Here is a 19,541-nt window from a genome sequence, read left to right on the forward strand (position 1 = left end):
TCAACACGCGCATTTAGAGTGCATGCGCGGGCAACGCTAACAGGTGCTAACGCAGGCGTCGAAGGAGCCTGCGCCTCACATTGTAAATACTGTGCATGTGCATTTCCATGTGCATACTAGACTCATTTGGCCGTCTCGCCCGCCGTGCCCCCTAGTTGACGACGCTCGAACTCGGATTATCAGATTACGCGTGAGGTATGGGCCCTTACTTGGCCTCATCTTATAAGGCCCTTTCTCCTTGAAAGTCTATTGGTAAAGACCATTACGACGTGGTGAAGAAGTCGACTGTTCACAGCGCTAAGACTACGCGAGGACACTAGTGTCGAGACGCAAGAGCTTGCGAGCAGCTCCAAACAACACAGTCCACACATTACGCCTGCTAACTCAAGACTCAGACATGGCCGCCTTGCCGTAAGCAAAGCAGTCTGCGCGTTCCGGCGGTCCCCCAAACTTCAACGCTGATCCCAGACTGACGCGAACTCCTGCTGGCCTGCCGCACATGCCACGTGCCGGCTGTGACATTCTGCAATTATCTTCATCGCAGAATGGCCTCGTCGCTCATTGCTCCACTCAAGGTTGGGGCCCAGCAGCTCGCGCACCGCATTTCCATGTCTGCTATGACACGACTCCGCATGTCGCCCGGCACGGAGCTGCCAAACGACCTCGTGGCGCAGTACTACGAGCAACGCGCATCCAAGGTGGGTGGTTACGGAGGCCGGAGGTGCGGGTAGACCGTGGGGGAAGGGTGCATGAGGCACAGGCCTTCGTATCTACGAAGGGCAGAGTTGCACCACCGCCCGCCAGTTGCCACAGTACACATGCATCACAGAACGGTGCTTCCGAATGATTGGAAACAGTTGGTTGATGACAGCGTCTGTCCCGGTGCAGGGCGGACTGCTGGTGACCGAGTGCGCCTACGTGCGACCGGACGGCCGCGGTTACGTCAGGTGCGTGCGGGTGGGCATGCATGTGCACGGATAATCGGCATAGCCGCCCCGCTGCCCCGCCATACCATCTATAAGTAGTTACTAATGTCTTGTGTCGACGGAAGTTATCGGCCTTTCGCGTTACCAGCCTCCACAACTAGTTCCCATTACCAGTGCTAACCAGTGCCTTGCCGCGCGCCGCAATCCGCTCACAAACGTGCAACCATAACAGGGCGCCCGGCTTGGCCACTGAAGCTCAGGCCACTGCTTGGAAGCCGGTGGTGCAGAAGGTTCACGGGAAGGGCGGCATCCTGTACGCGCAGCTGTTCCACGCGGGTAAGCAGCACACTCTCACACCCCTGCTGTACAAACCCCACATGCTTGCCGGGTGCTCCTGGGGATTTTACGTTTCAGTTTTGTCACACTGATGCATCACCGCCTGACTGCACACACATACACACACAAACACACATGCGTTTTTCCTAACACGCGTACTTCTTCACTTGTGCTTTTTAACACACATGCATGCATGCATGCGCAGGTCGCGTGTCCCACAGCAGCCTGGTGGGCAGCAAGCCCACGGTGTGCGCCAGCCCGGTGGGCATGGCGGGCAACCTGTACGTGGAGGGCGGCGTTAAGGCCGACTACGAGGTGCCGCGTGCGCTCAGCACGGAGGAGGTGGAGCAGGTGCCCAAGGACTTCGCGGCAGCGGCGCTGCGTGCCATCCAGGTAGGGCGGGTGGGAGGTAGGGAGGTGTGCAGGTAGGGCTTGGGGCGTGGGGCGTGGGGCCGTACCACGCACTGCCCACAGTCTCTGGCAGGCGCCACGCCCAAGTACCGGTATGGGGAGGATGGGAGTTGGCTTTCAGGAGCCTCGGGGGGATGGCTGTACATGCGGCATGTTGTGGAAGCTGCCTGTTGCTGAGTGGGCGCGGCATGGCCTAACCGAACCGTCTTCGTTACTTACCCTTTGCCCGCTCATGTGCGCTACAACCATGCAGGCCGGCGGCTTCGACGGCATTGAGATCCACGGCGGCAACGGCTACCTGCTGCAGGCCTTCATGGCCCAGAAGACGAACCAGCGCACCGACAAGTACGGCGGCTCGGTGGCCAACCGCTGCCGCCTGCTGCTGGAGACCGTTGACGCGGTGGCGGCGGCGGTGGGGCCGGAGCGCACAGCCGTCAAGATCCAGCCGGGCATCACGTTCTCCGACCTGATTGAGCCGGAGGCCGACGTCAAGGAGGTGAGTCGTGTACGGGAACGGTAGGTGCATGCAGAGTACAGTTAGTCTTGTGGCGGCTGAGCTGACCGACCTTATGTGGGTGGGGAATCAAATTTAATAGCTCGCTGCCGCCGTATGCCACCCGCCGCTCAAGCCCAACGAATGCTTTCGGCGGCGGACAAACCTCACTTGCCCTCACCTGCTTTCATCTCCTCGCACCATCTTCTGTGGCTGCTCTTCGTTCCTGTTCCGCCTCCTCACAGACGCTTGAGTACCTGGGCCCGGAGCTTTCCAAGCGCAACCTGGCGTACGTGTGCCTGTCGACCCTCAACAGCGAGCCGTACTTCAGGTGAGCGGGATTACCTAAGAGACGGGAGCGGGTGCCGGCGGGTCTTGGCACATGGCACCAGCATGCAGAAGCATCCCGCCGGCCGTACCCCTTGTTGTTGTGGTGTTCCGCGGTGCTGGCTGGTGCGTGTAGGGTAGGCTTGCGCCACGTGAGCGCACGCGACTCTCTCCGCAGTACCCACATCGCACCCACGGCGCAGAGCGAGCAGTGGTACAGACCTCTTATGCGCTGCTGTAAGGAACACTTTCATCGGTTGCCAGCCACTTGTATACCTATACCTTCCAGGCTACTGCCTCAAGACACGCGCAGACGCAGCCATGCCCGCGTGGCCCGTTACACCTCATCACGCGCCGGCCCGCAGGTTCCTGGGCCTGTCGGAGCCGAACATCAAGTTCGACCCCTTCCGCCTCTTCCGGAACACCTTCACCGGCACAGTCATGGCCAACGGCGGTATCAGCATCGAGGCGGGTAAGCCAGCAGACGCATATGCCGGCTGACGCCACGCCAGCGGCAGGACATGCGGACTGCTGCACCTGTGGGGACGCGAGTATGCGGGGGCTCTATGGCAGTCGCCGCTTCTTACCAGCGCGCTGAAGCGAACGTGTATGAGCGATTATCATAGCGACCATAGGTTCCAGGTGCACTGAAAGTAATTCAAGTCAGTTGCCCCAACTTGGCACCGCAGGCGAGGAGCTGGTCAAGAGCGGCACTGCGGACCTGGTGGCCTACGGGGTGAGTAAGCAATCCGGTGCCCTCAACCCAACATTACGGTACATGCACGGTTGTGCAGTCGCGGTTGTGCTTAAGACACACACACACACACACACACACACACACACACACACACACACACACACACACACACACGCGCGCACACGGATGTTTGAGACCTTCTTACGTTGGTTCTTAATTGCTCGCCCGCAACCCCCAAACATGCAGGTTCCGTTCATCGCCAACGCCAACCTGCCCGCCCTGGTGGCGGCTGGCGTCAAGACCGCGGGCCTCAACCCCGGTGCGCGGGGCTGCAGTGCCTGGAGGGCACAGACACATGCCGACCACACAGCGGTTCGGGCAAAATACATCCTAGACTTTGCCGTTGACTCTACGCTTTGCTTCTTACACTGCATGCAACGTCTGCGCTCGCACCGCGCCGTGCAGGTGGCTTTGATGCCAAGGTGTGGTACGCCAAGGACCCTGCCAAGGACGTGATCGGCTTCACGGACTGGCCGCGGGTGGACCCCGCCACGATCAAGGCCTAGGCCTGACGTGCGTGCGTTTCGTTGTGACGCCCATCAGGGAAACTACTGCTTGCACAGTTCGGCAGAATTGCTAGCGTTGGTAGCACACACGCACCCAAGCATCAGGGCCCAAAGCACTGGGGGCGTTGAGCATCGGGCGGGCATTGTGACTTGTCTCGTATTATCGTGTCCAATTTGCCCAACGCTGTTTAAATTATCGAGTTGGCGCAAAGACAAGGCTGTTCATCAAAGGCTCTCGGGTATTAGTGTGATCCATTGTGCATTGCAATCCACCAGAGCTGACCAGAGCTGCTCATTAGAACGGCACTGCTTCAGGCCGGATGCTGGCTTGGGCGCTCGGCACCACGTGTAGTTCTGGCGTGGTGGGATAGCGTGGTGCCGCAGGCCCGACCATGCGCTCAACCTTGTGAACTAAACACTTGCAGACTGCACAACGCAGCACGGGCTCGCCCTTGTAACAAACACGCCAACAAGCGGCCATGCTTCACTCGTACAGGCTTGCACCATTCATGGCTAGTTGAGCACAAACTGGGCACACACGCATTTCTCCCTGTCGCTTCTCCCTGCCGCCTATTCGGCCTGGTTCTACGCCTTGCTCCTCGACATCGACCTCAAGCTTACCAGCCAACATTAGCCATAACTTGCGTCTCCTGAAGCCATAAAGCGCGGCACCGACAACGGAAAGCCGCCTGCTGCTCCGCCAGTATCGCAAAAATGCCAGCACCGTTGCCATGGATTCTCGCCTGTTGCATCTCCAAGTTGTACACATGGGCTCCCATGTCCAATTCGCACAGCCACGAGAACCCGCATCATGCATGTCTCCATGTCCTGTTACTCGACCACACGATGCACACATAGTCCATGCGTCCACACCCCGATAGGCGTCAGGCGAAACAATTATAGCGCCGGCGGCCATGCAGCTGCTGAACCTGACTTCACAGACGAAGCGTGCACACAAACACACACGCTGAGCGCACACAAAAGGAATCTCCAAAAGCAGGGTTGGGACCTGATCTCAATGAAGCCAGCTGGCAAGCTGCAGCACTAACACTGGTGCAGTCACTGCTCCGCCCGCTATCGCTGCTGCTCCCGCCGCTCCCGCTGCGGCTCCTGCCGCGCCCGACCCTGCGGCTGCGGCCTGTCGGCCTCCTCCTCTGCCTCCTTCGGCCGCGACACAAACTTATGCTTGTGCCTCTGCCCCGTGGTGGGCTTGCTCCGAGGTGCTGCTGGGTCGTCGAGCTTGCCTTCCCACCACTCGCCGTCCTCGCGCACACAGCTCACTCGCAGGTCAAGCGAGCTCAGCAGCACGCGGCAGCACACACACGGAACGCTGCAGCCCAGGCTCCCGTCCTGCAGGCGGCGCCAAACGCAGATGTTGGGCCCCGCCTTGCGCCGGATCCAGCGCGCGATCTGGTGGGGGCGCTGCCCGTGTCGGCGCGCCTCGCCCTTCCAGACGTCTATCAGCCTACGTTCAGCGCAGGCTCGATGGTCACTTAGCGACTGCAGGCAGCAGCAGTTGCAGAGAGAAGGGAGCAGGCAGTCAGAAATGTCGGGGTCGGTGGGTGCACAGGAGTTGAGTTGGCAGGTGGCCGGTTCACAGCGCACGCATGGCCGGTACGTATGGACCCACGGCAGCCGCTCGGGTACCTGAAGAGCATCATAGTCGGCGCTCGTGTTTCCCTTGTTTTTGCAGTTGGGCTTCTTTGTTGTCTTTGGAGCACTCGGTGATGTTCAGGATCATCGTGGAGCGGGTGTCGGCGAGCATGGACAGGAACGAAGCGTGGACAACCTTGGACTGCGGGGTGGGGAGGGCAGTCATGGTGGAAGCGCACGGGCGTCAGGCGCTGGCCCTGGGCAGCGGAAGGTGTGGCGCCTGTGGAGCTTAACCCGACGTGCGCTGATTACGATGGTCAGCGTGTACATATCCAGCACACGTTCCGCGTCGCGCTTCCGCGAGTGCTATTGGCGCGGGGGCAGAAGCCGAGGGGGAGGGGGCCCAAGCAGGAGCGGCCTGGCGGAACCAGGCGGAGCCCGCGGCACACACATACCGCCATACCACCTTACCTCGTTATTACGCCACATAATATGGTTGTCGTGAGTGTGGTTGGACATGTATTGGGCGCGCTAGAAAGCTGAAGTGCGACGAGAGGGCAAGCTACGCGAGACAAAGCTGCAGGGAGCGAGGGCCACAATAAGTGTGGTTGAAGTTTGCCAGTAAGCTAGTAAAGCCAACGATAGCAGTGGCTGGAACAAATGGATCGACAGCTAATTGCGCCATGCCGCATGCACGACTGGCGTGGCAATATAAGTCAGGATATGCTAGCAACATTGGAAGGCGAGGAGATTAGTTAAGTAGCCTGTAGCAATGGCATCGAGCTTGCGGGAGTTGGGGCGGTCGCTTCTACGGGCTGGGTGCAGTCTCGCACACACGCAAGTAGGCAGAAATGGCGCGGTAGAAACACTTAGCACGACTGGTCTAATGCGATGGCAGCATTCAGCAGCGGAGCAGACGGCATCGACGAGAGCCATCAAGGTGTGCACCCTTGCTTGCGCGGCTGCTGGGTAATATAAGGCGCGAGCAGATCAGTGTCGCTGTCAAAGTGCGAGGTTAAGGGTATGTTGGCTCAGTTTCCCCTCGCCCCGACCGCCAGGGTTCGGCCGACGACACGCCGTCGGCAGCGCCGGAGCAGGAGACCCGGCTTCGCTTCGTCAGCAGCGAGTGGCGCAGCGGGAGACCGCAGCCCCCCGAGCGGCGCATTCCCATCTGCTTTCCCAACATCACGCTTCAGATGATGAAGCTGACGCCGGAGCAGATGGACCAGGTCAAGGAGACGGGGTGGCTGCGGGAGGTGGCGTTCAAGACAACGCCCGACGTGACCAAGGTAGGCTGCGCTGCGGCGAGCTTGGGGCTGCGGGGAGGGATGGATACTTACGGTTTGCTTTGGCTACTGGCTATGCGGAGGACACTAGTGGCCGCCCAGCCGCGCACAGCCTCTTAGCCTCACCGTCTCAGTGCTCTGCCCTTCAAACGCCCACGGCGAGTCCAATCAAGCAAAGTTGACAACCAGGCGCCGCTCCCTCTTTCACCCCTGCCGCCCGCACCTGCGCCCCCGCCAACACACCACCATGTCACAGTTTTGCAACCCGCCCGCCCGCCCCTGTGCCTTTTTGCCGCCACACCCCGGCGCTCACACCCCGCAGCTCGAGATCGCGGCGTTCCTGCAGTCAGTGTACGGCATGAATGTGGAGCGCGTGTCCACCATCAACTACCTGGGGCGCCGCCGCCTCGCCATCTCGCGCAATGGCAAGCGGCTGTGGTGGCGCGAGGACGACTGGAAGAAGGCCTACGTCATCTTCCGCCCGCCGGCCGGCCAGGAGCACCTGCTGACGCGGGGCCGCCGCGCCGGCGGCGACGGCGATAGTGGCGATGAGGAGCAGCAGCGGCCGGTCATTGAACAAATCAGAGAGGCGGCGCGTGCGCCGCGGCTGCCGCCGCGGCCGTACCCATGGGAGCGGCGGCCGGGCGGCGGGCGGCGAGGGGCGCCGGGCGGCGAGGCGGAGGTGCCGGGCGGGCGCTCGGGCGATGCGGCCGAGTAGGGATGAAAGGCATTGTGAGTGGTGGCGTGTGTCTGGTCGCGGTGCTGGTGGCGAGCCGGTGCGGCGCCGATGAAGGCCCGCGTGTTGACGACGTTGGCGAGGCGAGGGAGGCGAGGGGGACTACCGAACAGACGGCGAGTGCTGTATGATGAGCAGGTGCGCATGGCGGGGAATGCGGGTGCTGCGGCACATAATTGCATTTGCTTGAAAGATTTCAGTGTTACGCGCTGATTGTCTTCCGATGCAGCTCGCCCACACGGCAAGGTGTTATGTACTCATATGCTTGCCCACCCACCCAGCGTCCGAAGAAGCGTCACGACTGCTCTCCGCATGGACGACGGGGGCCAAAGCACGGGTTGTATAGCGCGTGTGAAGCTTGTGCTCATGTGCTGCCGGGCTGCCTACATGCACAGACCCATCGGCAGCTGCCATCATGCACTCATGCCGTGGACAACCTAGAGGGCCCCTCCATGCAGGAAACAGTACACCGTATGCAAAGATGTTTTACCCCTTCCACGTTTCAGCGCGCAGCAACCTCCGTGCAGCACGGAAGCCCCCATATGCTCAGACCATAGTACCATACGTCGCCTTAAGGCCAAGGCATGTATAACCCATGTAACCCATATAATCCGTATAACCCCCGCGGTCATGGCAGTACCAAATTGATGCACAAACACGCAACGATTCTCCTCGGTCCGAATGCCAACTGCTCACGCCATCCCATCATGCGGAATCAGCCCATTCGCGGCATGGCATCTGGGCTGGGCCTTCGATGTTCGGCTGACAACCTGTCCGTCCTGGCTGCACCTCTCACAGCACGTGGGTGCAGACGGCCTGCCCCGCTGTCCACTGGCATGCATCCCTGGAGGTATCAGGGGCCGCCGGCTCAGCGGTACATACCCTGCGCAAGGCATTGGGTTGCGGTCGTGTCAGGGGCTGTGAAAATTGCTTCCTTGAGTGGCTGGCAGGTGCATGCACGATACGCGCGCACGGCAACAGAATGAGTGCTGTCCGGCATCGAAGCCACCGCTCATGCTTACCGGTTGGGCGCCGGGCGGCGGCGGGTAGGGGTAGGCCTGGGGCGGCGGGTAGGCGCCCGGCGGCGGCGGTGCGTAGCCTCCCGGGTAAGGCGCGCCGTAGCCTGCGCAAGGGATTGCCACCCAAGGCGTCAGCAAACTTGCCATGCCAAACCGCATGGCCGTCCCGCTGACGACACCTGGCGACAAGCCTACCCATTGGTATGGTACTGCTGCCGTAGTGACTCACCTGGCGGCGGCGGCGGGTACGCGCCCGGCGGCGGCGGGTAGGCGCCCGGCTGCTGCGGGTAGGCGCCCGGTGGCGGCGGGTGGCCGCCCATGGGGATCATCTGCACGCCTGTGGGCATCAGGGGCATCACAGCCAGGGGCTTAGGAGGCAGCCACTGGGCCAGTGGGAGGCCACGTCAACTCTAGGGCAGGGCAACCAGAGCGATGTGGCAGGCCGAGGGGAGCTGCAACACTCGCTTCCCCTGTAGCATGCAGGCTACGACGCACCCGGCGCCTGCATGCCGGGCAGCGGCGGCGGCACGGCGTGCGGGTTGGCGTCGCGCTGGTCCAGCTCGGCCTTGTGCTGCGTCTGCATGCAGGCGCACACGCTGTGGGGGGAGGGGCAGACGCGGGGTAGCATTGCAGTGTGGTAGGGATGGGGACAAGCGGGCGGGTTGGGGGGGTTGCAGGGGTGTGTCGGACGAGCAAAGTGTGATACTTGGTTGGTGAGGAAAAGCGGATGGGTTTGGGCCTGGGGCTCAGCGCAGCGTGGTTGCAGGTGATAGCCGCAAAGCCGCATGGCCGCAAGGCCGCGCGACGCAGGCCTCACGCTGCTACCTACCCGCGTACCCACCGCTACCAGCCACCCCCAGCACCCCCACCACCATTACAACAGCGGCTGCCCACGCGCGCCCGCCCACCTGCACCAGGCCACGTCCGCCAGGCAGTCCACGAACTGCGCCACCTCGTGGAGCTCGTCGAAGAAGCAGGCCAGGATGTGGCAGATGCACGACAGGTACTGCGCGGGGGCGGGTTAGGAGTTGGTGCGGTAAACCCCAGCCTGTCCCTGGGAGTGCCGGCGGCATGCGCCAACCAGCCCTGCGCACCCCAGGCATGCGCACCCCAGGCATGTCCTCAGCAAGCCCGCGCTAAGGCTGAGCGTGCAACAGCAGTTGAGGGCCCGGTCTCTGTGCAGGCCATGCGGCCTCCGTTTCTAGGCCACCCTAGAAGTGCAGGTGCAGTGCGGTACACAGTGCGGTACGCAGTGCAGCGGCCGCACCTGCAGGAAAATCATGGTCCTGTGGAAGCACACCAAGCAGCGACCAGGGCGACAGAGGCAATGAGCAAGTAGCCAACTCGTTCAGGGTGGCACCCCGGCGGCGCAGCGACAGCCCACGTGCGGGACCAGCACGTGAGCACGCACCCCAGACCGCTGTACACCATGCCATGCCATGCCCGGGAGTCAGCTCGCGCGCATGTGCGCCCTTAAATACAACATTTGCGGTATGCTGTTGCCTTTCGCGGCATCCCTTTTGCTAACATGTAGTAGCAATATTATACAACCCCAGTAGCAACTCAGTACGAAGACGCACCCGATGATGCAGTTGTCGCACTTGGTGGTCTCGACCTGGTGGCACCCGCAGGAAAGGCGGGAGCGTGTGAGACACAAGCGGTCGCGCGAGGATGCATCTATACACACGCAGCCAGGGTCCAAACGTGTAGCGGAAAGGGCGCGATCAAGAATCCAAGACCACTGGTCCCGCCCCACCGGTCCGCTGGGCCACAATTACCACAGCTCCCAGGCACACACACCCCTTCCCCGGCCCCCTTGCACACACCTGCAGCTCGTCCTGTTGGAGCCATGTCGCACACACGGCGCGCCACAGGGCCACACATGCAGGTGTTGGGCAACAGAACACTTCGGTCAGGCGACGGAAGCTGCACAACTCGCTTGGTGGGCACAGACACGCCCCACAAAGTATTGTATACCGGCACGACATGAATCCATGATGTCTCAGCAGCAGGCAAGAACGGCTCTGCAACTCCAAGAGGCCCAGGGGCATGAAGATTGAAGACGCTCCGCACGCACCTGGATCATCCAGCGCGTGGTGGCCACGCTCTGCGCGAAGCAGCACGACACCTCCATGCACAGGCAGAAGCCCGGGCACTTGCGCTCCCCCATGCGGCCCGAGCACGGGCACATGCCGTTACAGCACAGGTACCTGCGTACACAGCCGGTGATGGGCACGTTGCTAAATGGTCGCACGCCGCATCATCAACTAAGGAGCGCCCCGGCGACGGGCGGGCCCCACCTGCTCAGGTCGCCGTGCAGGGCCTGCTTGCGCAGGCCGTAGCTGGCGCAGTAGCCGCACCACATGGCATAGCAGCAGAAGCCGGGGCGCTTCGTGCACGTCTGCATCAGGTCCAGCTGCCCTGTGGTGGGAGGCGGTCCGAATCTGGGTCAGGGCGGGAAGGCATGAGCAGGAGCTTGGGAAGCGGGAGGGGCCTACTGGAGGCGGCGTCTCCGAAACATGTGCGTGCGTGAACTGACGGGGCGAGGACAGTGTGTGGGGGTGGGGACCCTGGTGTGGGTGTGGGGGTTGGGGGCAGGCGACATCGTCCAAGCGCGACGACTCGACTCCGGTTGTCAGGTCGTCGCACCAACGCCTAACCGCTGCGACGTGTCAGCGAGGCACAATGCTTTGAGAGCGCCAGTGAGCTATATGTAGTCTAATGACGCCATGCAAGCCCACTGGCTCCACCCAGGCGAAGCTGGTCCGCAACCGGCATGCCGATTTGTCCAGCCCTCTGCGTCTGCTCACATTTGCGGGTGTAGCTCTGGCGGTGCTGCAGCCTGGCAATCTTCGGATTGTCGGACGTCATGGTGGCGAGCGCTAAGAGATTCCCGACGCGGCTTTGCTCGACCTGCTGCTCGACTAGTGCACAAAATTACTGAGAGCCGTGGTCGATGGGCTTATTATTGTAGCTAAACAAATGCCTTCATTATATTTAAAGCCGACCTAGTGCCATTCAGGCAGGAAGCGCGCGGTTCGCGCGCAATGCCATGCAAATACTGCCTAGCCAGCTTGCTTTGCCTGCCATACGTTCAACGCCCTTAGTTTTCATCGCTGTGTCTTGCATAACATCTAAGGGCATAGAGTACGTAGCTCCAGATAAAAACCTTGCAAGAAGCTGCTTCAGCTGAGCTCGGTCGGCTCTACAGTGTCAAATGCAAATGTTGACAGCCATAGATAGCTGCTAAGAGTGCCAGCTGTGCAAGGAGCCCAGCGAGAACACCAGAACCCAGGCTGTCACACGCTCTGTCGCTAACGCCGAGCCAGCCGCACGTCCAGGACGCGCGCTCGCCCGGCGGCCAGGGCCTGCTGACTCTAGCGGCAGTGCTCTGCCGTCCAGACAGACGTGACGACGGCGCGATGGGTCCCGTCGGCGAGGCGACCGAGCTGGCGGAGGCGTCGCCGCAGCCGCAACAGCTGCTGCCCGCGATCCCATCCGGCGCCGTCTCGGTGAAGACGAACAAATCCACCAACTTGGACCCGGACTATGAGATACCGCGCGGTGCGTGTAGTGCTGAGGCATCGCCCTGGCTGCCGTGCGGCGATTCGTTACCCCGGACGTTCACGGGACCAGTACGCCTCTGTTACCCCGGTTTTGGGCCGCACGGCTGTTCGTCCACGCGGCTCGGCCCGGCACCCCCAAACCCCGCTCGGCGCCGGTTCAAGGCGCCGGGCCTGGGGCGATCACCAAACCTCTGGGCTCCTTGTGCTTGCCTGGCATCCCCAGCCCTGACCGTGTTATCTGAGCATCCTCGCCGTCGCCCGCGCTTAACACGCCTGGCGGCCACCAACACACACGCGCGCAGGCACCATGACGGAGACACAGGTGCTCAACTGGTTGGCCACACAGCAGGAGGAGCAGCAGCGCGCGCTGCGCATCGACCGCTTCGGCTTCATCGTGCCGCTGGTGCCAGAGGGCGGCAGCGAAGCTGCCGACGGCGGCGAGGGCCGCCGTGCTAGCGGTGCGGGCGCCACCACCAGCGGCCGCGACGGCGCGTCTGCGCCGCAGCCGGCGGGCACGCCGGCGGCGGGCTCCAAACAGCGGTCAAAGGAGCAGCAGGCGGTGGAGCGGCTGCGCAAGTGGCGGAAGATGCTGGGCGCGAACGGGTCGGGGCTGGAGGAGTACCGGCGGCGGCGGCCGGACAAGCTCAAGCGCCGCGTGCGGAAGGGCATTCCGGAGCCGCTGCGTGGGCTGGCCTGGCACGTGCTGTCGGGTGGGTGCAGGCAGGGCCGCGTGCGTGCGGCGAATGGCGTTACGCTGCCGGACTGGCGGTGGGGCGAGTGGGCAGTGCGGAGTGATGCAGTGCGGAGACTTGGAGGACGCATCAGAGACAGGGAGCCTGCACGGGATGTGGAACGTGTGTTGGCATGTTGCCACGTAGTGCGGCTGCTGCGAAAGTGCGAGAGAGCCTGCTGTCGCGCCGTGCTGACCTCCCGTACCGTATCCACTCCCCACCTCCCGTACCGTATCTATTCCCCACCTCCGAACGGCCCACCAGGCGGACGCAAGCTGCGGCTTGCCAACCCCGGCATATTCGCGGCGCTGTCAGTGCTGCCAGACGACGAGGAGGCGGCGGCGGCCTTCACCGCCGCCACATCCGGCAAACATCCACCGCAGCTCGACGACGCAGCAGCACCCTCAGACGGCGCCAACGGCAGCGTCGCCAACGGCGGAGCCAATGGCGCGGCAGCGCCACCAGGACCCTCGGGCACCACCAAACACAACGGCGTGACAGTGGCTGCGGGCGCGGGCCTGGACGCCGCGGCAGCGGCGGCGCTGGCGGCGACGCGGCCGGGCCGCGCTCCGCCTCTCGACCCGGCGGTTGACACGAGCATCATGCGGGACCTGAACCGCACCTACCCCACCCACATCTACTTCACGCAGCGGCAGGGCCCTGGTCAGCGCGCGCTGTACTCGGTGCTGCGGGCGTATGCCGTGTACGACAGCAAGGTGGGGCGGCTGGGGAGGGAGGAGGGTGACAAGAGGGCGGGGTGGGAAGAGGAGGGGTGGGGATTGCAGAGTACAGGAGAAGAAGTGGAGCACCGTGGGGCGGGGGAACCTTCAGTCCACACCGTGTCATCCCTCCATTTCTGGGTCCTGCTTCCGGCCTGGCTGCTGCTGCGTGCAGGTGGGTTACGTGCAGGGCATGGGCTTCCTGGCTGCGGTGCTGCTGCTGTACATGGACGCCGAGGAGGCGTTCTGGACACTGGTGGCAGTCATGAAGGTGCGCTGGTGTGTTTGGGGGAGGGGCGTTACATTTGATTAAGGAGAAGCGCGGGGCGGTGTTGGCATGCGTGATGCCGTATGCGTTACAGCAGCACGAGCAAAGATGGACGTGTGTGTACGGTATGTGCAACATGATATTGGTGTTTGCGGGAGCACGGGGCGGGGTGGCAGGAGTGTCGTGTGCGTTGCACGGCAACACAGGCGCTCCCGGCCCCCGACGACGGGCCTCCTGTTGCTCCGCTCCGCTCCGCTGCCACTGCCACTGCCACTGCTACTGCCAATGCCAATGCCGCTGCCGCTGCCGCTGCCGCTGCCGCTGCCGCTGCCGCTGCCGCTGCCGCTGCCACTGCTACTGCCGCTGCCACTGCCACGCAGGGTCCTCTGGGTCCTGACAAGGGCGAGGGGCTTCAGCGGCTGTACATGCCGGGCATGCCCGGGCTGCAGGGCAGCCTGTACAAGGTGCGGCCGGGTCGGGAGGCGGAGGGTCGGACGCAGCGGGTCAGGAGGTGCAGGGGCTCAAGGGGAGCACCGCAAGCCGCACACCGCGTGAGGCTTGTGGCCATTGTGTTGATAAGCAGGCAGCCGCTGCTGCATGCATTCAGCCCGCCGGACCCGCCCGGATGGAGCTCTGCTGCGCACCCCACCGCACCTGCACGCGCCTTCCTTATTCACAACCACCGTTGCCACTGCCGCCGCCCCCACGCGCGTACGGCACACCCGCAGTTCAAGCGCCTGCTGCCGGAGGTGGCGCCGCGCCTGGCTGCCCGCATGGAGCGCGAGGGCGTGGAGCCGGCGCTGTATGCCACGCACTGGTTCAACACCGCCTTCGCCTACAGCATGCCCTTCCCGCACCTGCTGCGCGTGTGGGACATATTCCTGGCGGAGGGACAGAAGATGGTGGGTGGGCGCCTTGCGGGTTGGGGTTGCCTGGCACCTCCCACAGTCACAGCATAGGGCGGGACAGCGCAGCCGCTGGGTTGCGCCGGGCTTTCGCAACCTGGGTGATTCGGTTGTTTCTGCGCCATCTTCCCGTTACCTGAAGCTCCCGGGCTTATGACGTTCCTCCTCGCCTTGCCACGCCCCACCTCCCGGCCGGCCCTTGCAACTGCTTCACCCTGCGCACCCCGCTGCCCCCTAGGTGTTCCGTGTGGGTCTGGCGCTGCTGCAGTCCTCGGAGCGGCGGCTGGCGGGACTGCCCTTCGAGGCGCTGCTGGAGGCGCTGTCAGCCAAGCGTCTGCACGAGCTGCTGCCGCCCTCGCCCGAGGAGCTGGTGCGGCGGGCGCTGCGGCTGCGTGTGAGCCGGCGGCTGCAGGAGTTGGAGGCGGACTGGCAGGCAACGTTGCGCGGGCGCGGGCCGGGTCAGGGGGGGAGAGGCGGCGCCGGCGCGGGGCGGCGGGGGTGAGGGTGTTAGGAGAGGCGGAATGGGCGAGGCGGTATACATAGCCAGGCGTACGTGTGATGGGGCTGGAGTGGCGCTGCCATCAGGCACGATGGCAACAATCGGGAAATGCATTGGCACTGGGGTTTGGAAGGTCAGGGGCACGCCGCGCAGGTGTGTCCAAGACAGAACTACCGTATGGTGTCCGGAGGAACATATGCACGGTTTGACCAAGGCGTCAGGCGGTGCAGCAGTGCGGCGGGCAACTTGACGCACGTGGCGCATGTTCCGGTGTTCAGGACGGCCTATGTCGTCCGCCTTCAGTCTGTGATGTGTGGTGGTGTCAGACCTGCGGTTTATTCAGCGGTGATCCCTCTTGAGCGGTGCCGGTATCGCATGTACTAGGCCAAACACGTCGTTACTTTGTGTGGGAACGCTGCGAGTACGAGAGCCTCGGACCTCCGGACAATGACCGCCTGCTGGCAACGTGACGCGTATCCAGGACCTTGCATGCCCCTGTAAGCTGCAGCACGTTATGTCCGGTCCTGGCTGGCAGACGAGTGCTGTCAGCCGTGCCATTTTCCCGTGAGAGTTTTCTTATCAAACGTGGCAGCAGGGGGCGGGAATGCCATGCAAAGGGATGCACAGGTACCGATCACCGCCGCATGTCAACAGCTAGCATGCCTGCCTACAGCTACCAACCTTTGCAGTTTAAGTGCGTAGCCAACCCTCTACGGAGCCCGACAGTGCGTCACTTCAACGTCAAAGCATGCCTGCCACGGCGGCCAAGGCAATCCGGCAGCGCCGCACACCATGCATCTGAATGCCACACGCTGTCATGTCATGAGGGGTCAGCATGGTAGATGCGGTGGCAAAAGTGACTGTGGCACCATTGACCATCGGAACCACAGATGCATCAATTTCAGCTGACAAACAGACTCCCCCTCCACATGCACGCCAACCAAGCCTGGACACTGCCGCGCTACAATAAAACAACCGCCCTTGCAAACGCCGTCAGGCAGCTGCTAGGCCGGGCAGAGCCCGCATGCCACCGCCGGCGCGCTCAGACGGTGGTGGGGCCGGTGGCCTCCGCGGCCCCGGAGGGGTAGGGCGTCTCGGCCGTGCGCATGGCTCCAGCTCCGGGCACGCTCCCCAGCTGTGTGCGGCCGAAGTAGCGGTCCAGGTTGCGAACAGTGCTGCGCAGCGAGGCGGCGGGGCGGGGCGGGGGTTGAGGGCGGGGAGGGGAGGTTCAGTACAGGTGTAGGCATCAGGAGGGCTGCTATCTGCGTATACTGGTGGTGTTTCAAGGGTGCTGCGTGTGTGTGGGACTGTGGGAGCCATGACGAATCAAGAGCTGCACCAGCACATTCCGGACGCTTGCGGACCGGAGCTGGCCTCACCTCTTGCGGTAGTGGTTGCCCAGCATCTGCTGGTGGATGAGCCCGGCCAGAGCAAAGCCCGCCGGGAACAGGTAGTTGAAGATGATCTGCAGGCGTGTGGCGTGGGCGTGTGGGCACATATGTGTGTCCCTGACATGGCTAGGGTGCAGAGCCAGGACAGCACGGGGACGGGGAGTACTGCTGCAGCAGGAATGGCGCAAGTGCACCTCCTACACAAGCACTGGGACCACTCACGTTCTTGGAGTTGCGGCCACGGTGGCCACCGGTGATTTGCGGCACCTGCGGACACAAGCCAGTCAGGAACAGGCCGCCGCAGCCTGTCAGTAGCAGCCCCGCACCGGACAGGTGGCGGTAGCTACAGGGTGGTGCGCACGATGTTTGCGTGCTCTTTTGCCTCACGAAATCCGGAAGTCCGGGCCGAGGTGACAGTTTTAACGCCACCAAATGATAACGTCCTACTATTGTCCTGTCCTTGTAAAGGGCCAAGTTTTGGGACATGGACAGAGCCAGCGCCAGCCCGAAGCAGCCCAGGAGTATGCGCCAGCTCCCGCCGTCACACTATCCTTCATTACGACCGCCCACCACCCAGACGGACCCCACCCCGGCACCCACCACCCACACGCCCACCCCAGTGGCCACCCACCCACCACCACCAGCCGCCCAGGCACCCCGGGCAACCCCAACCCCACCCACCAGCGTCAGGCAGGCCGTGGCGACGAAGGCGATCAGCCAGCCCAGTGTGGCAAGGTCGCAGGTGCGGCGCCAGTTGGGCGTGTGGCGCCACAGCAGGCTGCCGCCGCGGTCGAACTTGGGGAAGCGCGCGTAGTGACCCACCCAGGGGCGGCGCCAGGCAATGCTCAGCTGCGGGGGGGGGGGCGGTGATGGGTAGTGAGAAGGGAGTCAGCGGGTACGGCACGGGCACGAATGTCCACACACTGTAAGCACGAGCGCGCAACCCATGTGAGACCCCACTGCGTGTGCGCTCGGGTTTGGTTCTCGCTCGCAGCCCCCAGTGCGTGTGCGCTCGGGTCGCAGCTGCAGTCACGTGCGTGCGCTTACGAAGGTCATGAGGGCGAAGGTGATGGCGGCGATGGTGGGGAACCACTTGTTGACCTGCAGGTAGCGAGTGGCAAAGGACACGGCGGTGGCGTGCAGGTTACGAGCACGCAGGTCGGGCGAGCAGGTAAGCACGCTGGCCGGCCTGGCAACACCCCAACACGCAAACACGCAAGCTCGCACCCAGCTCTCTATGTCCATCATTCGCACGTGCACACGCACATGCACACGCACACGGGCTTTCGTTCCGTTTGTTTAACACACACACACACACACACACACACACACACACACACACACACACACACACACACACACACACGCGCGCCCGGCGTCGTCTGGGCGGGCTTTCGTTTCGTTTTTTAACACACGCGCCCAGCCAACGCACACCTGGTAGTTGTTGACGTAGCTCAGTCCCAGCAGGATGGCGAATAAGGGGATGGAGATGAGCTCAAGCATGGGCCACACCTGCGGGCGGGCGGGATGGGGCGTGATAGGAGGAGGGCCCAATGCGTTGATGTACGGTACACAGATACTATCAGAGCAGTGCCGCCAATATGGATGCGTGCGTTCTTCGGAGCGAGCATAGCCCCGCCTGATACCGTACATGCCCAATGTATACGCCCAGACCTCGCTGTGCCCCTCTGCTTTCCAGTTTCGCTCGTCCCAGCCCCCACTCTTCCCTGCCACCTCCGACACGCTTCCTGTGGGTGCGACGGTAGTTCTACACCGCACAAGTATATAAATCTGCGGAACACGCCCTGGGGCATCTAGATGTGTCTTTTGCCGACGGTCCGACACGCTCCCGCCCCTCTCCTGCCTCTCACCTTCTTGTAGCGGCTGTCCCAGGCCATGGTGCGCATGACCAACAGGAAGCCGGCGGCGGCCAGCGCGATGATGAGGCCCACCTTAAAGTTGCCATCCTGGGGTGGGTGGGGAGGGAGAGGACGGGGGCAGAAGGGGGAGGGGCAGGGGTTAAACGAGCGAGACTCGGCAGGCTACGCACACGCGGTGAGGGGGGTCAGAGCCACGAACCCTCTAGCACGAGGCCACGAGCACGCGCACCTGCAGCGCAAAGGCCATGATGAGCGGGATGAGGCCCAGCAGCGTGTCACGACTGGACCAGTCGTCCAGAGGGTCGTGGTACTCCTGAGGAGGGGGGCAGCAACGGGAGGAGTGGGGAGAGGGTAAACGGGAGAGGGGAGAGGGTAAACGGGAGAGGGGAGAGGGTAAACGGGAGAGTGGAGAGAGGGCGGGATCGAGAGAGAGCGCGCCTGGTGGTATGGTGGGGAGCAGCTTGCGAGCGCAGGGGTGGGATAGGGGTGCGACTGCGCACATGGACACGTGGATGTTGGCTGCGACAGGTGCCGTTAGGAGTAGCGGACGGACGACAACACAGGCCAGGCAAAGGCAAAGGCAGCGGCACCGGCATCCCGCGCGCACCTCGTTCACGCCCTCCGCGATGCGCTTGGCGTCCTTCTCGCCCATGCCGGGTGCCGGCTGGCTGACGCCGCCCGGCGCCTCGGAAGTGCCGGGCTGCGGGCTCTGCAGGGATTCAGCAAGGAGAGGGGGAGAGAGACAGCGGGGTTTGGCAGGGGAATGCGTTTAAACGGAATAGCACATGAACAGGAGTAGCGCAGTAGCTGCGGCACGCAGTCATCAGGTTCAACACCCGGTCAAACGCCCGGGCAACGGGCGGGCCGGCCCACGGGTCGCAGCTGCTGCGCTGGCAGCGCCACGCCCGCTCCCCCCCTCGCGCCAAACGGACCGCCAAGACTTACGACGGGGCTGTAGCTCGCCATGTGTGGCTGTTAGCTTGGGTTGTGCCTGCGGCGTGTCGGCTGCGGCTGCTGCTGCCGCACGTCACCGGCGACCGGCGGTCAACGCGGCTTTGCGCGGGTGTTCAGGCCGTGCCTTGCAGTTGCCAAGGCCGGATGCTGCTAAAAGAGCCAAGCGCTTAGGGAGGCGGTTCGATCAGGGAAGCGGCGACTGAGTGCCGGCGTCGCGAGCGACTGGAGGACAAGTAGT

The 19,541-nt window shown here is 63.3% G+C and overlaps 6 protein-coding genes across 6 annotated transcripts; 3 read left to right on the plus strand and 3 right to left on the minus strand.

Annotated features, from left to right (window-relative positions):
- CHLRE_17g727300v5 (uncharacterized protein) lies at positions 1-4,252 on the plus strand. The gene is made up of 11 exons (XM_001697116.2): positions 1-411; positions 545-698; positions 889-947; positions 1,159-1,262; positions 1,468-1,655; positions 1,927-2,169; positions 2,412-2,497; positions 2,859-2,965; positions 3,183-3,229; positions 3,437-3,509; positions 3,656-4,252. Exons 1-11 carry the CDS (start codon positions 398-400, stop codon positions 3,754-3,756), a joined length of 1,176 nt encoding a protein of 391 aa, XP_001697168.1. The 5' UTR covers positions 1-397; the 3' UTR covers positions 3,757-4,252.
- Positions 4,253-4,254: 2 nt separating this feature from the next.
- Positions 4,255-5,969, minus strand: CHLRE_17g727326v5 (uncharacterized protein). Its single transcript, XM_043072365.1, has 3 exons — positions 5,821-5,969; positions 5,404-5,551; positions 4,255-5,256 (listed from the first exon to the last, which is right to left on the minus strand). Exon 3 carries the CDS (start codon positions 4,579-4,581, stop codon positions 4,387-4,389), a length of 195 nt encoding a protein of 64 aa, XP_042914824.1. The 5' UTR covers positions 4,582-5,256; positions 5,404-5,551; positions 5,821-5,969; the 3' UTR covers positions 4,255-4,386.
- A 131-nt stretch (positions 5,970-6,100) lies between these two features.
- Positions 6,101-7,532, plus strand: CHLRE_17g727350v5 (uncharacterized protein). The gene is made up of 3 exons (XM_001697117.2): positions 6,101-6,289; positions 6,408-6,638; positions 6,958-7,532. Exons 2-3 carry the CDS (start codon positions 6,549-6,551, stop codon positions 7,351-7,353), a joined length of 486 nt encoding a protein of 161 aa, XP_001697169.2. The 5' UTR covers positions 6,101-6,289; positions 6,408-6,548; the 3' UTR covers positions 7,354-7,532.
- Position 7,533: 1 nt separating this feature from the next.
- Positions 7,534-11,365, minus strand: CHLRE_17g727400v5 (uncharacterized protein). Its single transcript, XM_043072366.1, has 11 exons — positions 11,201-11,365; positions 10,691-10,811; positions 10,468-10,600; positions 10,217-10,228; positions 9,971-10,005; positions 9,658-9,676; positions 9,299-9,396; positions 8,886-8,986; positions 8,620-8,727; positions 8,394-8,494; positions 7,534-8,254 (listed from the first exon to the last, which is right to left on the minus strand). Exons 1-11 carry the CDS (start codon positions 11,259-11,261, stop codon positions 8,240-8,242), a joined length of 804 nt encoding a protein of 267 aa, XP_042914825.1. The 5' UTR covers positions 11,262-11,365; the 3' UTR covers positions 7,534-8,239.
- Positions 11,366-11,460: 95 nt separating this feature from the next.
- CHLRE_17g727450v5 (uncharacterized protein) lies at positions 11,461-15,591 on the plus strand. Its single transcript, XM_043072367.1, has 7 exons — positions 11,461-11,954; positions 12,259-12,666; positions 12,952-13,403; positions 13,582-13,677; positions 14,055-14,138; positions 14,403-14,576; positions 14,818-15,591. The coding sequence occupies exons 1-7, from the start codon at positions 11,813-11,815 to the stop codon at positions 15,079-15,081; spliced, it is 1,620 nt and encodes a 539-aa protein (XP_042914826.1). The 5' UTR covers positions 11,461-11,812; the 3' UTR covers positions 15,082-15,591.
- Positions 15,592-15,694: 103 nt separating this feature from the next.
- Positions 15,695-19,540, minus strand: CHLRE_17g727500v5 (uncharacterized protein). The gene is made up of 10 exons (XM_043072368.1): positions 19,295-19,540; positions 18,957-19,058; positions 18,579-18,662; positions 18,341-18,436; positions 17,904-17,981; positions 17,517-17,570; positions 17,151-17,318; positions 16,692-16,736; positions 16,458-16,543; positions 15,695-16,253 (listed from the first exon to the last, which is right to left on the minus strand). Exons 1-10 carry the CDS (start codon positions 19,313-19,315, stop codon positions 16,121-16,123), a joined length of 867 nt encoding a protein of 288 aa, XP_042914827.1. The 5' UTR covers positions 19,316-19,540; the 3' UTR covers positions 15,695-16,120.
- Position 19,541: the final 1 nt, after the last annotated feature.

Source organism: Chlamydomonas reinhardtii, chromosome 17, assembly GCF_000002595.2.
Source record: "Chlamydomonas reinhardtii strain CC-503 cw92 mt+ chromosome 17, whole genome shotgun sequence".
NCBI lineage: Eukaryota > Viridiplantae > Chlorophyta > Chlorophyceae > Chlamydomonadales > Chlamydomonadaceae > Chlamydomonas > Chlamydomonas reinhardtii.

Coding starts and splice junctions, on each gene's coding strand:
- CHLRE_17g727300v5 (XM_001697116.2), top strand. Junction 2,966..3,182: donor CGGTATCAGCATCGAGGCGG/GTAAGCCAGCAG, acceptor TTGGCACCGCAG/GCGAGGAGCTGGTCAAGAGC. Junction 3,230..3,436: donor CGGACCTGGTGGCCTACGGG/GTGAGTAAGCAA, acceptor CCAAACATGCAG/GTTCCGTTCATCGCCAACGC.
- CHLRE_17g727500v5 (XM_043072368.1), bottom strand. CDS start 19,315: ATGGCGAGCTACAGCCCCGTC. Junction 18,437..18,578: donor TCATGGCCTTTGCGCTGCAG/GTGCGCGTGCTC, acceptor CACCCACCCCAG/GATGGCAACTTTAAGGTGGG. Junction 16,544..16,691: donor GTGGCCGCAACTCCAAGAAC/GTGAGTGGTCCC, acceptor ACACGCCTGCAG/ATCATCTTCAACTACCTGTT.
- CHLRE_17g727400v5 (XM_043072366.1), bottom strand. CDS start 11,261: ATGACGTCCGACAATCCGAAGATTGCCAGGCTGCAGCACCGCCAGAGC. Junction 10,812..11,200: donor CCAGAGCTACACCCGCAAAT/GTGAGCAGACGC, acceptor CTCCCACCACAG/GGCAGCTGGACCTGATGCAG. Junction 8,495..8,619: donor GTACCCGCCGCCGCCGCCAG/GTGAGTCACTAC, acceptor TCCCTTGCGCAG/GCTACGGCGCGCCTTACCCG.
- CHLRE_17g727450v5 (XM_043072367.1), top strand. CDS start 11,813: ATGGGTCCCGTCGGCGAGGCGACCGAGCTGGCGGAGGCGTCGCCGCAG. Junction 11,955..12,258: donor GGACTATGAGATACCGCGCG/GTGCGTGTAGTG, acceptor ACACGCGCGCAG/GCACCATGACGGAGACACAG. Junction 12,667..12,951: donor GGCCTGGCACGTGCTGTCGG/GTGGGTGCAGGC, acceptor ACGGCCCACCAG/GCGGACGCAAGCTGCGGCTT.
- CHLRE_17g727326v5 (XM_043072365.1), bottom strand. CDS start 4,581: ATGGAGACATGCATGATGCGGGTTCTCGTGGCTGTGCGAATTGGACAT.
- CHLRE_17g727350v5 (XM_001697117.2), top strand. CDS start 6,549: ATGAAGCTGACGCCGGAGCAGATGGACCAGGTCAAGGAGACGGGGTGG. Junction 6,639..6,957: donor CAACGCCCGACGTGACCAAG/GTAGGCTGCGCT, acceptor CACACCCCGCAG/CTCGAGATCGCGGCGTTCCT.